This window comes from Callorhinus ursinus, unplaced genomic scaffold (assembly GCF_003265705.2).
Source record: "Callorhinus ursinus isolate GAN/ISIS: 27379988/994484 unplaced genomic scaffold, GSC_fseal_2.0 scaffold4, whole genome shotgun sequence".
Classification (NCBI taxonomy): Eukaryota; Metazoa; Chordata; class Mammalia; order Carnivora; family Otariidae; genus Callorhinus; species Callorhinus ursinus.
In genome coordinates, this window is record NW_027397066.1 from 101,915,307 (window position 1) to 101,931,700 (window position 16,394).

Here is a 16,394-nt window from a genome sequence, read left to right on the forward strand (position 1 = left end):
CCAGACATTAAAAAAACCTCAAAATAGTTTAGTTTTATGAATATTTTTTAATTTAGTCATTTGGTTACTTTTAGTACTGATGCCTAGTATATAACAGGCTTTCAATAATTATTACTACTATAAAGTATATAGCCTATCAACCTAGTTTTCTTATAATAGTAAATTGGTAGAATTTTGAAAATTCTGCTCTGAGTTATCTATGGAAAAGATTGTTCAATTGAGAAAAATTTTGGAAGTTATATAGAAATATTCAATAATTCAGGGTTCAGAATCATTTTCTAACTTAGTATGTTTAGCTCATGGATATGATAAACTGGCATTAATTTTCCTTCCAGTTTTCCTGGAAGAGGAAATGTGCTTGATGGGCTAAATATGACATAACATTTTTATTTCTTAAATATTGCAAATTAAAAGTTGGTTTTATGGATATCTTTGTAACATGGGAAAAACTTAATTAGCATGTTTAGAAATGTTGGCAAATGAGAAGCTAAATATATGTGGCTCCCAATTTTCAAGTGACTTGGGTTCCAAAAATACCTTTAGAAGAGTACAGGTATGTTTGTGGATGGCTTTTCTCCTTACCTTTTGTAGTTGTAAGTGCCATTCTTTTAATATTGCTGTTCTCAGCTAAGTTGGAACTAAAAAACAAGCTGCTTGACCTAACAGACAATCCTTAATATTAATTAATATTAACAATTAATATTAATCCTTAGTATTGTTTATTAAAATGATGTGGAGAGTCTTGGGGATTATAAGGTGAACTGCAATGTGGTCAGGCCTGGAAGGCCTCCTCCAAGTTCATCTCCCAGTTTCATCTTTACCTTCATTTTACAGGACTCTCAGAAGTGGTTTTATCATTATCGATAGGTGTTTGTGTGTTTGTTTTGTTTTTTTAAAGCTCTAAGTGTTTTCACCATACCTATTATGGTAGCAGCTCTAAGGGTTTCAGCTTTGGGGATGGATGACTGGGAGAAATGACAAGAGGAGTGGGTCAGATGTTGTATGTATATATGGGTCATACCTCATTTAGATGCTAATCGGTAAAGGCTGTTTATCCCAGCGGTCAGCAAACTGGCCAACTACTTGTTTTTGTACCTCTTGTGATCTAAGAATGGTTTTTATATATTTAAATGGTTGAAAAATATGAAAAAGAAAAATTATTTTGTGAGATGTAAAAATGAGATGAAATTCAAATTTCAGTAAGTAAAACTATTGGGATACAGTTACCCTAATTTATTAATGTATTGTCTATGACTTCACTTGTACTACTGTAGTAGTTACAGTATTGTACAGTATTTATGGCCCATAAAGCCTAAATTATTTACCATTTGGATCTTTACAGAACAAATTTACAGACCATTGATCTGTCCTTGTAGGCTTTTAGAAGTTTTAGTAATGTCTCTTAATGTGTGTCCTTCATAGATGAGTCACAACGTTTTTCTAAAGATTGTTTAAATATATTGCATTAATTTTCTAGGGCGCCTGGGTGGCTCAGTTGCTTAAACATCTGCCTTTGGCTCAGGTCATGATCCCAGGGTCCTGGGATTGGGTCCTGTGTTGGGCTCGCTCTTAGCTGGGAGCCTGTTTCTCCCTCTCCCTCTGCCCGCTCATTCTCTCTCTCTCTCCCTCTCTCTCTTAAATAAATAATAAATAAAATCATTAAAAACATATATATTGCATTAATGGCTTAAAATAAATAATAGGAAGGTTTTGTTCTTTCAAGTACATTCCATCTTGAGAGTTCTTTTAATATTTAACCTTTTAAAATATGTTTTTTTGGACTAAATAATTATTATTTTCAATTGAATGACTCACCAAAATCCATAAATCTAGAAATGCAGTTTTTTAATTGTATGAATCTTGTATTTCTTCATGGCACTTGAATCTTAAAGTTTCATTGGTTTTTAGTTTTTTTATAATTGTGAGTTGAATGTCCTTTTTAGTATTATCATAGGAATTTTCAGGCTGAGATATTTAAATTTTAAGAAATTAAGATTCTATGTTTAGATGTTTGGGGAATAATATTTGATTTCAACACGCAAATAGGAGTACATTTAATCTTCTGTTAGAGAAAGTGCAAATAACAGTGCGTATTGCCCTTGACACCCAGGTTGTGAAAGAAATTAATTTTTTCAAGATTGGAGAGAACTTGGAAGGCTTTGATAGTATAGTTATCCTTCTGATACATTGTAAAATTTCTACCCATCACTTCTCCATCCTTTGCTTACTCACCAAACTGATGGGAGAGTGGAGATTTATTATCTCATGAAATAGACTACTACATCTTTGTCTCAGACTATTTTTAGGAATTTTGTTGTTCTACTGAACCAGCTGCTGTGTGTCTCCCCAAAGCTTCAACATACCAGCCGGAAGTACAGTTTTTAATCCTTCTTCTAATATGGTTCTTCTTTATTTTTGAAAACTATTATGTGTTTTATCTTTACATTCTATCTCGCCAACTAGTCTTCTCTTCTCTAGGCTTGACATCTTGTTTTATTTTGTCTTTGGCATTCTTATCCTTTTTTTTTCCCCCTCTGAACTGCTGTCCATTTGTTCCTTTCTCTCTGAAATTATGGCATCCACAGATGAATATACTGTAATAGGTTGTAGTCTGATGCCTTTAATCTGAATACCATGTCTTCTGCTAATGGATTGCAGGATTGTGTTAGTTTATTTGCCAGCTGAATCACACTGTGGACTGCTGTTGAATTTAAAGTCATCAAGAACAAAACAAAAACAAAACCAAGAAGCCCAAGTCTTTCCTCAGAATCTTCTGCTAAGTTATAGCTTCCCCGCCTTGGGCTTGTGTTATTAATTTGATTTAAGTCTTAGAAGTTGAGCCACAGTGCGATTAGATCTAGAGGTCTTCCTTCAATTTCAGCTCCTCTGAGCTTTTCCTACTTTTCATATGCTTCCCAGAGATTTGTTTTTCCTTAAGTCCAAGTGGTTTCCCAATAGTTTCTGCTAGCCAGCTGCTAGGGCTTTCATCCTTAGAAGTAGAGGAATTAACTCTTACAGAATTTATCATATTAGATCAGATCTTTCTGATTTGTCATTTGTGGGATTCTTTTTCTGCCATTCCCTATGTGTGTCTTATATGTATTAATAGTAGAGGCATTATATATCTTAATTATCAAGAAGAATTTCTGTATTCTGTAGCTTTCTGACTTTTTGAAAAATAGTTTAACCTACATAATTTAAGAAAGTAAAATTCACCTAATTTACCTTAAGAATACATATTCTGAAATGCTTTCTGTTTTCTCCAATGAAAATAGACAAGATAAGACTTAAATTATATTCAATGAAATTTAGAAATGAAATTATTTAAAAGTACTTTTTTAGCTTTAAAACGGTGCTGAAATATGTAGTTAATGCCCTCATCACTTCCACTTTTACAGCTGCAGTTTCATGAATCTGTGATACTACAGGTATTGTATTGTATGAGGAGTTGTGTGATTTTCTTCTTTAAACATTTTGTTTATAGTGTTTTGGCCTCAGGCCTTCCCAAACCTTAGCATTTCTAGATGAGTTTTTGGAGTATGCATAGCATTGGAGAGGGGCCTTTGCATCATGTAAGCAGTTTAACTGGAGAAATGAGTCTAGAGGAAAAGGAGATTGGCACACGTAATGGATGCCAAAGATGATAGGGACTAGAATGTTATATGTAGAATGTGATAGAAAGGCCTGAAATTGATAGCGAGAAATGAGCAATGGGAGAAATGAGGCAGACAGACACAGATTTGGGGATCTTTGTTTCTCATTCTAGCTCTGTTGCTCACAAACTGTGTATCCTCTGAAATTATTTAGCCTCTCTGGACAACTATTTCTGAACCTGTCAAAAATGTACTAGATAATTTGGGATATGTCATTAATGACCCAAAATTCTCTTATGTTGTGACTTAGAGACAGATAATAATAGATTTTCCAAATGCTACATAAAAGGATGCTATTTACCAAACAAATTTCTGAGTTTTTTTTTTTTAAGGCTTTTTCAGGTGTCACCTCCCCAAACTTTCATGTTGCTGAAAAGTTCTTTTCTTCAAACATGTTATAAAGCAAGCAAATATCCAGGTGTGCAAAAATGACTTTTCTTTTTAACCACTTGATTGTCAGAAAAGGGGGAAAAGCCATAAATCAGCCTTAAGGCTGCTGTTGTGTAATAAAAACTTCGGTTGACAGTTGAAGAACACCTTAACTTTTTCACTGAAAATTTATTACTCTTAGAAAAAGGAAAACTTGTTGAGCTGCATATTTTCTCCTTTCACAGATGTCTGATCAGTTTTACAATATCTGTAATGTTTTGGTCTACTTAATATGCTGTTTTTTTAAAACTTCAAATGAATGTAAAAATGATTTTGAGTTAGAGCAGAAATGTCTAAATATATGATTATTTAAAGTTGAGTCACTTTTAAATTTGAAAAAGCTTCTTCACATGTATTTTTAATGCTCCTAGGATCTCATATTTGATGTTCAGTGTAGCCAAAAACTAAATCTGAAGCCCTGTATTGAATGTTTAAGGTCATTTGTAGAAGGGCTAATTTGGGGATTATTTTTTAAGTGCATAGAGAGTATTAACAATACTGTGCCATTTTGGTGCCTGGCATTCTATTCAGAGAGAGAGAGAGAGAGAGAGAGAGAGTGTGTGTGTGTGTGTGCGCGCACTTTTGGAAGGGGTATGCAAAAGTATCAGAGAGGTACGTAATAAAAGAAACCTCAGTTCTTTTCTTTAGGATATGTATGATCTAATAAGAAATACAGGCAAATTTTGAAGCATTATTATCATAAAACATGCACAGTCTACACCTTGTTTGCAATATTGTACTGGCATATACATTCACCGTAGATTTGGAAAAAAATGGATCTTCAATCTAATAGCCTCTGGTCTCTATTATGTGTTGGGCTGCGTGAATTTGGTATTGCAGTTACTTTGTTTGGACACAAGGTGGTGATACTTACCTGAAATGTTTTCTGAGTGCTGCATCTGCTCCCTTTAGAGGCTTCCCCTCCTCCATCCGGAGGATGAGTGGCTTAAGGAAATGAGTGGAACTGGCTTTGCTTTAAAAAAATAATAGTTGAAATTTGTGTGTGTGTGTCCTACTGTATATAATTTATTTAACAAATTGTGATTTAATATTAAGTGTAGGTTTATGTAAGTTTGGGTTGGGGTGAGGTAGGAACATTGAGAAAAGGGAAAGTTGAACAGCAGAGAGGGAACTAGCAATCATTAGGTATATACTCGGCCCTTGTGTGCTGAGCGATATGCTTATCATCTCTGATTCTAGTCAGTTATAAGCATATGTATTTTACACAGTGCCATTGTATTCCTTAGCTCAATAAATTGTGTAATATTAGTAGTGCTGTGTATGTTCTCTCTTGTAAAAACTATGGTATACCATCAGCCAGTGCAGTAGCTTTTTTTTTTTCAAAGTTTAAGTGAACTTATCAATCTTTTTTAATAAAAAGTTTACTATATAGTTAAATGTACACTTAAATATGTAGCAGTTCTACTCCTAGGTATTTATCCAAAAGAAATGAAAACATTTGTCTACACAAAGACCTGTAAGTAAATGTTTATAGCAGCTTTATTCATAATCACTAAACAGCCCCAAATATCTGTCTATCAACTGATGAATGGATAAAGAAATTCTGTTATGTTCATACAATGAAATGGCACTTAGCCATAAAAAAAGAAATACATTTCTAATATATGCAGTAAGATGAAAGAATTTTAAAAGCATTATGCCAGGTGAAAGAAGCCAAACACAAAAGGTCACAGAATATGCTGACTGATTCTATTTATGCGACAGTCTGGAGGAGGCAGGACCACAGGGACAGAAATCAGATCCGGGAGTTGGGGGGAAGGTATTGACCACAAAGTGCCATGAGGAAACTTTTGGGGATGATGGAAATATTCTACATTTTGGTTGTGGTGGTGATTAAAGGACTACATGTGTTTGACCCAAAACTCTTCTAACTATAAAACTAAACTTGGTGAATTTTACAGTATGTAAAACATACCTCAATAAACCTGACGATTAAACACACTTGAAAAAAAACCTTTTTAATTGTAAATGCAAAGGAAAATGTCAGCTCTGCTTCAGCAACAGTTTCTCTTCACTTGGAGGTAAAGCATTTTGCATCTCAGCTCTTTCCCAGCCTTTGCTTATCTTTTGATAACCCATTTACACAGACCTCTTTGTCACTGCCTTAGTAGTAGACTCAGAACTACCCTAGCAAAGATTGTGCTTTCAAGCATTGCTACCCAGCTTTCAGTGCAGAAGGAGGTAGAATTTTAGTGCTAAAGATTCTTAGAGAATTTGGCTGGCAAACTAGAGATTTTACAAATAAATCTTCTAGAGAAGTTATTCAGTAACAAAAGTCAGTTTGTTATGCATATATTAAGGACAGTTTCCAGTCTGGTTCTTATTCTAATAAAATATAGCTAAAATTATTAAAATATACTTTTATCCACCCCCCCTTTCCTGTGCTAGATTATACTTCTGTCTCCTGGAAGGGACAGTGCATGTGAACCAAACAAGTGCTTTGGATCATTATGTTGCATATCAAGTAATAGTGTTTACCTTTTAGCAGCTTTTCAATCTATTAAGCCAGTAAAATCTATGGCCTGAAGGTTATGTTTGATGACAGACTTATTCAGAAGTATGTTTTGTTATGGAAAAAATGCTAAGCCAATTATAATACTAGTGCCTTTTGGAAATCTTGATTCTGAAGCTTCTTTTTTTTTTTTTAACTGAAGTACCAAAAAAAGCATATTTTAAGATAAAAGCAAGAGACAGTATATTTTATCGAAGTAGAAAGGTGAAGAAAATTGAATATTAATGTTTGAGAAGCACACTTAGGATACTTTTGGATATTCAGGAGTTCTTCATTAATTCCATATTTTCAGGCTTAATGATGTATTTGCTTCCTCTTGATGAAATATAGATGTGTTTTTTCAAAGGCCAAGTAGAAGGCTCATATTTTATTAAAAGTAGTATCCTATGAGGTAGTCATAGGTCATTACTGCTGAGGAACTGTTACTTGGAAAGATTTAGTAAATGGCCTAATTCAGTGGAGCTGGCAGTGTAACAAATCCAAGCAGTTTAATTTCAGAACTCATACTTTAAACCACTAAACTAAATAAATTCTTAAATTCTGTGATGGACTTAATGTCTTTGAATTGATTGTATATTTAATATTTTGATCAGCTTTTGCTTTGTATTTATAAACTTGACTTCCATCTCTGACATTTGCATTGTATATCAGATGACTGGTAGGCCTCTGTATGTGTTCTCTCTCATAAAAACTATGGTATACCATCAGGCAGTGTGGTAGCTTTATTCACAGTTTAAGTGAAGTTATCAGTTTTCACTTAACAAGCAAAAAGGGAGAAAATGAAAGAGGGAAAGGAGAGAAGGAAGGAGAACTGGAGTTTGTGTGTGTTGTTGTTGTTGTAGTTATGTTTTGTTTACTCGATTTAGTTGATTAGAATTGAAAAAGTAAACATTAGCAAATAATAAATTTACTTTTATATATCTAGGAAAACTTAACAGAAGATTTAAAGCAATTAGATAGATACAGAATAAACTAAGCAGAGATTAGAAAACTTCTGTGCTCTCTGCCTGTTTTTGTAAATAAAGTTTTATTGGAACATAGCCACACCTATTGTTGTATAGACCATTTAACCAACAAGATAAAAATATTTGCTCTCTGGCCCTAGGAGAAAAAGTTTGCCAACCCTTGAACTAAATTTTGGATTAGTACTATTCAGATAAACTGTTTATTGGCTTAGAATGAGTCATCCACCAAATATTTATTGGGCACCTGCTATGTGCCAGCCAATGTCCTAGGTGATGGAGAGGCAAAAAGAAACATGTCCTACAAAAATGTTTGACTTTCTTTTTTATTAACAATTATAACACAGGTTACAAAATGCTAGGAATTCTAAGAACTGGGAAATGCTCATAAGACAGATCTCATTTGTCTGAACCAAGAATAATACTCCACCTCTTGGGCAGTGACCCTATTAGTTATCTGATGCTACAGATTCTCCAGCTCCTTTTCTCTCTCTGGTTCTTCTGATCCCCTTTTATACTACTCCGCTGTTTTTTCTATAGATTTATTACCATACAGTTTACGTAATTATAGCATTTATTATTGTCTCTCTCCGCATGTAAGCTTCATAAGGGCAAGGATTTTTATTTACTGATTTATCCAAGTGCCTAGAACTCATAGTAAGCAGTTAGTATGGAGACCTGGCTTACATATTCTTATTAGCTTTATTTGTGTATTTGGAAAATACCAGCTTTTTCATGTCAGCTATAATTTTGGTGATTTGAAATGAAAATAATTTGCTGAGCTAACTCGTATATCTCTTTAACTTGTTTTATATGTTCTTCATTGAGAAAACTAGTATTTCTTACTTTATTACCTCCTCATTTTATCACCAGTAATATACTGTTTATGTAGATTTTTCTTGGGAGTGATAAATATTTAGTAAAAGATGTTTTGGATAGTTCAGTAATATATTTATTGAATAGAAAAATACACACCAAGATCAAAGCTTATGTTAACTACTCTGATGGCCTTGTGGAAGTAATGTGAGAGCACGCTTAATCACCATTAAAATAATTAAAAATAATTTCTCGTGAAACTTTTTTCTTTTAGTTATATTCATGAGCATATTTTGGTGATAGTTGATTGCTCTGCCTACACAGTTTGCAGAATGGGTAAGAAGAAGAGTGTTCTGCAGCCACGTTTCCTTATGTTGATATTTCACATCCACATTTGTGACCTAAACCAGCGTCCAGTGAGAAAAGCCAAATGTTCTCATAAGCAACAAGGATTTTGTTCATGGAAAACAAAGAAGTAAAAATGTAGTACAAACAAAGCTGTAATGTGTATATTGAATATTATAGATAGATCTATCTATATAAATATGAATATATTAATATTATATGCCTTATGCATTTAACTGTAGGATGTTTCATTGGTATTGTATTAAAGGAAAAAAATACAAAATTGAATACATGCAGGGAATCCAAAATCCAGAAATATAGCTGATAACAATTATCACCACTTTTAATTAGGCAGGCATACATCATCTGTAATTCTAATGACCCTGCAAAGCAATATTTCTGTTTACAATTTGAAGATCAGGAAATTGATATTTAGAGAGATTAAATGACTTGCCATGGTTCAAGAACTAAGTCATAAAGGCAGTATTGCAAGGCAGGGCTTCCTGTTCCTCTAAATACCTTATTTTTTATCCTATAGCATGTCCATTTCTCATGCATTGTCATAATGTGCTACCACATGACTATATTCTATATCTGTATTTGTTTAAAAATTTTACATTTTATAACATTTACACTATATAGTTGTTTTTTAAATTTTTTACCATTGTTTTATTGTTTATTTACTTTTTTTAAATTTTATTTTAATTCCAGTATAGGTAACATACAGTGTTGTATTAGTTTCAGGTGTATAATATAGTGATTCATCAATTCTATACATTACTCAGTGCTTATCATGATAAATGTACTCTTAATCCCCTTCACCTATTTCATGCATTCTCCCACCCACCTCCCTCTGGTAACCATCAGTTTGTTCTCTATAGTTAAGAGTGTTTCTTGGTTTGGTTTGTCTCTCTCTTTTGTCTCCTTTGTTCATTTGTCTTGTTTCTTAAGTTCCACATATGAGTGAGGTCATATGGTATTTGTCTTTCTCTGACTGACTTATTTCATTTAGCATTACAGCCTCTAGATCCATGTTGTTGCAAATGGCAAGATTTCATTCTTTTTTGGGGCTAAATAATATTCCTGTGTGTGTGTGTGTGTGTGTGTGTGTGTGTGTGTGTGTGTGTACACAATCTTTGTTATCCATTCATCAATCAGTGGGATACTTGAGTTGCTTCTGTAATTTGGCTATTGTAGATAATACTGCGGTAAACATAGGAGTGCATATATCTTTTTGAATCAGTGTTTTTGTGTTCTTTGGGTACATACCCTGTAGTGGGATTAGTGGATCATAAGGTAATTCTGTTTTTAATTTTTTGAGGAACCTCCATACTCTTCCACAGTGGCTGCACTAGGTTGCGTTCCCACCAAGAGTGTAAGAGGGTTCCTTTTTCTCCACATCCTCACCAACACCTGTTGTTTCTTGTGTTTTCTATTTTAACCATTCTGACAGGTGTGAGGTGATGCCTCATTATGGTTTTGATTTCTATTTCCCTGATGATTAATGATGTTGAGCTTCTTTTCATGTGTCTGTTGGCCATCTGGATGTCTTCTTTGGAGAAATGTCTATTCATGTCTTCTGCCCATTTTAATTGGATTATTTGTTTTTTGAGTGTTGAACTGTATAACCTCTTTATGTATTTTGGATACAAACCCATTACTGAATATGTCATTTGCAAATCTCTTCTCCCATTCAGTCAGTTGTCTTTAGTTTTGTTGATTGTTTCCTTCGCTGTGCAGAAGCTTTTTATTTTGATGTAGTCCCATAAGTTTATTTTTCTCTCTCTAAAAATAAATCTTAAAAAAAAAAAACCTGACACACACACACACACACAAAACAGAGGACATAATCAAAGAACCAGTTATTTCAAGACAAAGAATCACATGTACAAAGACTGAATATACTGGAAATTTTTTTGAAGCTGAATATAAAATGACTATACTTAATATGCATAAAGAAATAAAGTAATTGAAAGCATAACAATAGAACAAAATAAGACACAGTAACAACTGGAAACTAAAAGGCAGAAGTCCCTAATTATGATAAAACACACACACACACACACACACACACACACACTATAAAAATATACATGGTAGAGAAGAAAAGTTAAAGCCCTGGACTTTCAAGTCAGACAGTATGGTTCCATCACTTACCTGTAATATAAATTTGATCTAATTATTTAAGCCCTGTGCCTCAATTTCTTTATCTATAGAAGGAATCAAGAGTACCTTATAACCTCATATGATTGCTATAAGAACTAAATGAGTGGGCTGATCTATATAAAGAACTTAGAACAGTATCAGCACATAAAAAATCCTCAATTAATGATGGTAGTAGTATTTTACAGAAATATATCCATACCCAAAGTTCTTAGAGTCTCTTATTATTAGAAATCAAATATAGCAGGAGCACTATTGTTGAAAATAAATTAAAAACTTAATAAATTGTGTGTGAGTCAGAAGCTCTCTGAATCCTCTTAAAAACTTTCTTACATAGTATTTCTTTCTCACAACTGAAACAGTCCAGGGTTTTCTTCCTAAGCCACTTCTACTTCAACCCACTCAGGCTATCTCACCTAATCAACAGCCTTTCCTCATTCTGGGCTTCCATAATGTTACTCATTGAAATACTGAATTGGGAGTGCACGTAGCTTTAATTATGCTGCCTTAATACAAGGTATACTGTGTCATTGAACATAAGAACCAGAAAGGACCTGAGGGATCTAGCATGCTATTTCTGGAAGAGTGGAATCCCTAACATTAAAATTTTATTCCCTTTTTAATTTTCCAATATTCACAGGATCATTTTTTTGGCGTTATCCAAATTTATTTGTCATTTTTTTACCTGCATTATCAATTTATTTTTTGCATTTTTAAAAATTTAAACTCAATTAATTAACATATAATGTATTATTAGTTTCAGCATCAGTTGTATAAAATAGCCAGTGCTCATTACATCACGTGCCCTCCTTAATGCCCATCACCCTGTTACCCACAAACAACCCTCAGTTTGTTTCCTATGGTAAAGAGGCTCTTACGGTTTGTCTCCCTCTCTGATTATGTCTTGTTTTGTTTTTCCCTCCCTTCTTCTACGCTCCTCTGTTTTGTTTCTTAAATTCCACATATGAGCAAAACCATACGCTAATTGCCTTTCTCTGATTGACTTATAATACCTTCTAGTTCCATCCACATCATTGCAAATGGCAAGACTTCATTTTTGATGGCTGAGTAATATTCCAGTGTATATATTAAATTTCTTATTTAGAGATTATTTCAAATTCACATTAAAGTTTTAAGAATAGTAAGAGTATAAAGAACCCCTACATAACCTTTACTCGAATTCACCTACTATTAACATTTACCCTTTCTGCCTTATCTTTGATCTTGTACTCTGTGGTACTTTTTTTTTTTTTTTTGGTATATGTGGGGGGCACATAACACTTTGCTAATCTTGTTTCACTCAGAGCCATCTGCAAAGATCACACAACTTTCATTTAATAGCACTGTTTTGTTTTCATTGTATTTACTTTTTACTGTTGTTTTTATTTATGGCAAGTATCCCTTTTGGGAGACATAAATTATCCTTATTCATTAAATTTATCTAAGTGTTTAAAATATTAATTGAAGAAAAATATAAAGTAAATAGTAGTAAAGTGACATATGAATATGGGAAATTCATGGATGATGGATGGGGAAAAATAAAATTTAGAAAATACTCAACTAGTCCCAGTATCTTTTTAAAAAATAAGCTGCTGGCTGGGCAAGAATATAATACAAAGATGTCTAGCCCAGTCTGACACTTATGCTAAGTAAATGAGTTAGAACTTAGAATTAAGGCTTCCTTTAGGCCACCACCCTTTCAATTTCTTTATGGAAGAAGTATTGTAAAAGTCTTAATTTTTCAACACATGATTGTACCTGCCATGGTACAATCACTGGCCAGTAAGATTACCTCTGCTATGCCCCCACTTCCTCCTCCTCCCCAAACCTTTGCTCTCTTGTTCTGGGTGCATAGCAAAAGTCAGTTGAGTCTGTTCCCACACTATCTCTTTCCTGCCTCTCTTCTATTCAATAAGTTTTACTGAGCACTTAATACGGCCAGGAGATTAATAAGCACAATGATACATCAGTAAATAAAAACGATTATGAAATCATGATTCAGAAATTACAGCTTAACAACTACGTGACATTAAAATAATGTGATGTAAATAAATATTATATAAACCATTAAAATATGACTGTTACAAGAACATGACTATTTCTGTAAAAACCAAGGCAAATGCTTAGGAAAATTCAATAAAGGTGAATAAAATAACTATTTTGGTAAAGCAGAACATCTGTAAAAGAATGGGGAAACTCAGAGTGCCTTAAATTCTCACTATATAAAAGTCAAACACTGAAATCAATACAGTGAGGTTTAGAAAAGGGATATCATGGAACTTCAATCAGTGGATTATTCTCAAAGAAACACATTTGCCCTGAAATAAATAACAAATTAACGCATATTTAAATGTCTATGTTAAGGAAAAATCAGACTTTACCTAAAATATTTTAATAATTTCTCTTTTGATTTTTTCAATTAACTATTGGTTACCAACCAGTAGTTACCTGGAAATTACCAACCCGCAAATCTTGACACATTAAAAATTACCAGTGAAACAGTGAAATGGTAGAACCACTGTAGAAGGAAATAATACCAAAAATACAAAAGCATTTACCCTTTAACACAGTACTCTCACTTTCTGACAAACCCACACAACTACAAAATAACGCTTAAACAAGGTTGTTAGTAATGGCAAAAGACTGGCAACAGTCCAAGTGTCCATTGATAGGGTACTGTTTGTATGTAGTTCTGCGTTTATGCAGCCTACAAAATGATGAAGGAAATAGCCATGTACTGAGAAAGAAAGATCTCTAATATATGGTGCTAAGTGAAAAAAGCAAAGCACTTGACAGCATATGCATAGTTTCCTCTATCTTATATTTTTGGGGAATATGAGTATTGGAAACAATAAATAAATATACATATTTGCTTGTATTAAAAACATTAGAAGAAAAAAGAAACTGATAAAAATGAGGTAAAGGAGACAAGAATGAGATACAGAAGTGGGAGTAAGGTATCCCTATGTATATCTTTCTACAGATTTGATCTTTAAAGCATTTAAATATATACTACCTATTCAAAGTATCACCTAAACAAAATATTCTTTAGAAATGAAAAAAATAATAACTAAAAGAATATACAGAATAACAATGAAATTTATTCCTTTGCTTTCTGTTAGCGGAACAACTAGTTTTATACATTACAGTCTCTCATCAATAAACTTTACATTTTTCATCTCTAGCTGAGATCCAATTTCTTCTCTGAATTTTCTTCTATACTAACATAACTATGGCTGGTTTATTTACTTAAAAAACAAAACAAAACAAAAAACCCAAGAGGACTTTTGGTGGTGATAGAATACAGATTTCCTGTCTGTCTCCACCAAAGAGACAACTTCTTAAACACGTAAACAAAGGTAAAATGATTGGCTGTGATTTTTTACTTCAAGCTGCATTTTTTTTCCCACCCTCTCCTTTACAAAAAGCATGACTTTTTCAACAGCATGCATTCAGTTCATTAATGGGGTGTGGGTGGTGTGGCAGATAACATGATTATTTAAAAAATAAGATCAACTGCAATTTTTTTTTAATATAGTAGGTTTAAGAATATCACTTACATTTAGTCTCCAATGTCTGTTTTTGTTTTAGCACAATGGATGGATTATTATTAAATCTCTTTAGAAGCTATATATTCTACCCCATGTACTACCTCCCTGAACCTCAATGGTTGTTATGGGCATGCCCTGGATCCCAGGTCAGGTTCCCAAATCCCAAATCTCTGGAAGGCAATGTAAACAAACACTTTCTGTCAGTCTCTAACTTCCCTACCACTACTAAGTTACTAGGTGTGTTTGTGTTTATACATGTGGGGTTACATATACTTCTTTCTACTGCAAATTATTATGATTGAGTAGACAATATCAAAATGAATGGAAGCACTGTTGAACTCCACTTGAGAAATGAACAAGGGCATGCCTATTCCTTACACTGAGGCCCAGCAATCAATTAAGGACTGGACAATTCTTTTAATTCATCTAAAAAAAAAAAAACAACAACAAAATTTAGTGTCAATACAAGTTACCAAACAGAAATTAATAAACACCCATCTGACAAGTTTAAAACAACACCTGACTTCCTGGATGTGTTAACTGAAGCTTAGACAGTAAATAAATTACCAACAGTCACATCTAAGAAATGAATTCAGAGCTTCAGGTTACTGAATATTTTACCAAAATAATTAATTTTACATATTGTGATTACTTTTTTATTAAGTGATTTAATTCACCAATATAGAAATAATTCTGTATAACCCCATCTCCTATAAAGTAGAACTTTCCTTTAATATTTGTGAAGGTAAAAAAAATATAAAGTTTCTCACATCCTTCTATGATGAAATCGTACTGTTTTCCATTTCTTTGTATCATGAGATCAGCATATGTCTCCATGAATATTTTTCAAAGAATGTTTGTGTTTACCATGTTCATAAATCCCCCAGTCAATGTCTAAAGCCTCTTTTTTCTCTTATTAGTAACTCAAACAAATAAACTCTCCCTATAAAACATTGTAAACATCAGTGGGGCTATTCATTTGGAAAAACTCCCATCAAGATAAAAATCCATGCTTGAGAGCAGGGTTTCTCAACTTCAACCCTACTGACTTTGGGGCTGGTTAATACTTTGTTGTCGGAACTCTCCTGTACATTATAATAGGGTGTTCAGCAGCATCTGTGGCCTCTACCTACTGGCGGCCAATATCATCAATCCATTTGCCACAACCAAAAATGTCTTCTGATACTACCAAATGGCGGGGGCGGGGGTGGGCTGGGGAGAAGAATCGTCAGGTTGAGAACCACAGAAAGTTATAAAATCCGTATTAGCAGAAATCTTTCAGAAAAAAATAGATAATCACCTTCCTGGATAGTTCAGACATTCACTGCTTGATGAAGAAGCTGGTTCTAACTGGTCTTGTTTGGTTTACAGAATCTTCTGAGATTTTTCTTATTGTTGTTGTTCTTTGTGACTATAATTCTATCCTTAGACCTTCATGCAGAATCAAAATTCTTACAACCTTTTTTTATTAAAAAAAAAAATGTCCTCCAAAATAACTTGAATTAGCAGTATACCCATCACTGTAAGTATTCAAATCAGGCCCAAAGTTGGGGGTTGTGAGGAGTTATATATGGAAACTAAAACTGATATCCAGGTGATTAGCAATTTAATTATGATATACCTATTTGATTTATCAGCATAATCACTCTCCCCAAAGGTTGAACTGGTGAGGATTTTGCAAGCTATAAAAAACTGTTTATAACAGATTTTTTTTTTTTTAAACTGGACATGAGGCTGCAGTGTACTAAAGGCTATCACTAATGCAGAGGGAAGTTTTAATCCCTGTGGAGATTGTCTGGGTAAGTGAGCAAAGACTCTAGCTGACAGCACAGATAATACAATTCAGTTCCAGGCCAAAGCACTGTATTTGTTTTTGTTGTTTTTCTCCTATCCTATCAGCAGCCTGTCTCCATGGATTTGTCTGGGAAAATGATAAATAGTA

At 33.5% G+C, this 16,394-nt stretch overlaps 1 protein-coding gene across 5 annotated transcripts in view; it reads left to right on the plus strand.

Annotated features, from left to right (window-relative positions):
* Positions 1-16,394, plus strand: part of AFG2A (AFG2 AAA ATPase homolog A) — a 343,140-nt gene that overhangs the window by 118,861 nt on the left and 207,885 nt on the right. For 2 of the 5 annotated variants that reach the window (XM_025874141.2, XM_025874139.2), the window contains exon 15: positions 16,175-16,251. The exons of the other annotated variants lie outside the window; for them this stretch is intronic. In XM_025874141.2, the coding sequence (XP_025729926.1) occupies positions 16,175-16,213 (39 nt within the window). In that variant the 3' untranslated portion in view covers positions 16,214-16,251. The remainder of the gene's footprint in view (positions 1-16,174; positions 16,252-16,394) is intronic. 5 annotated transcript variants of the gene reach the window in all.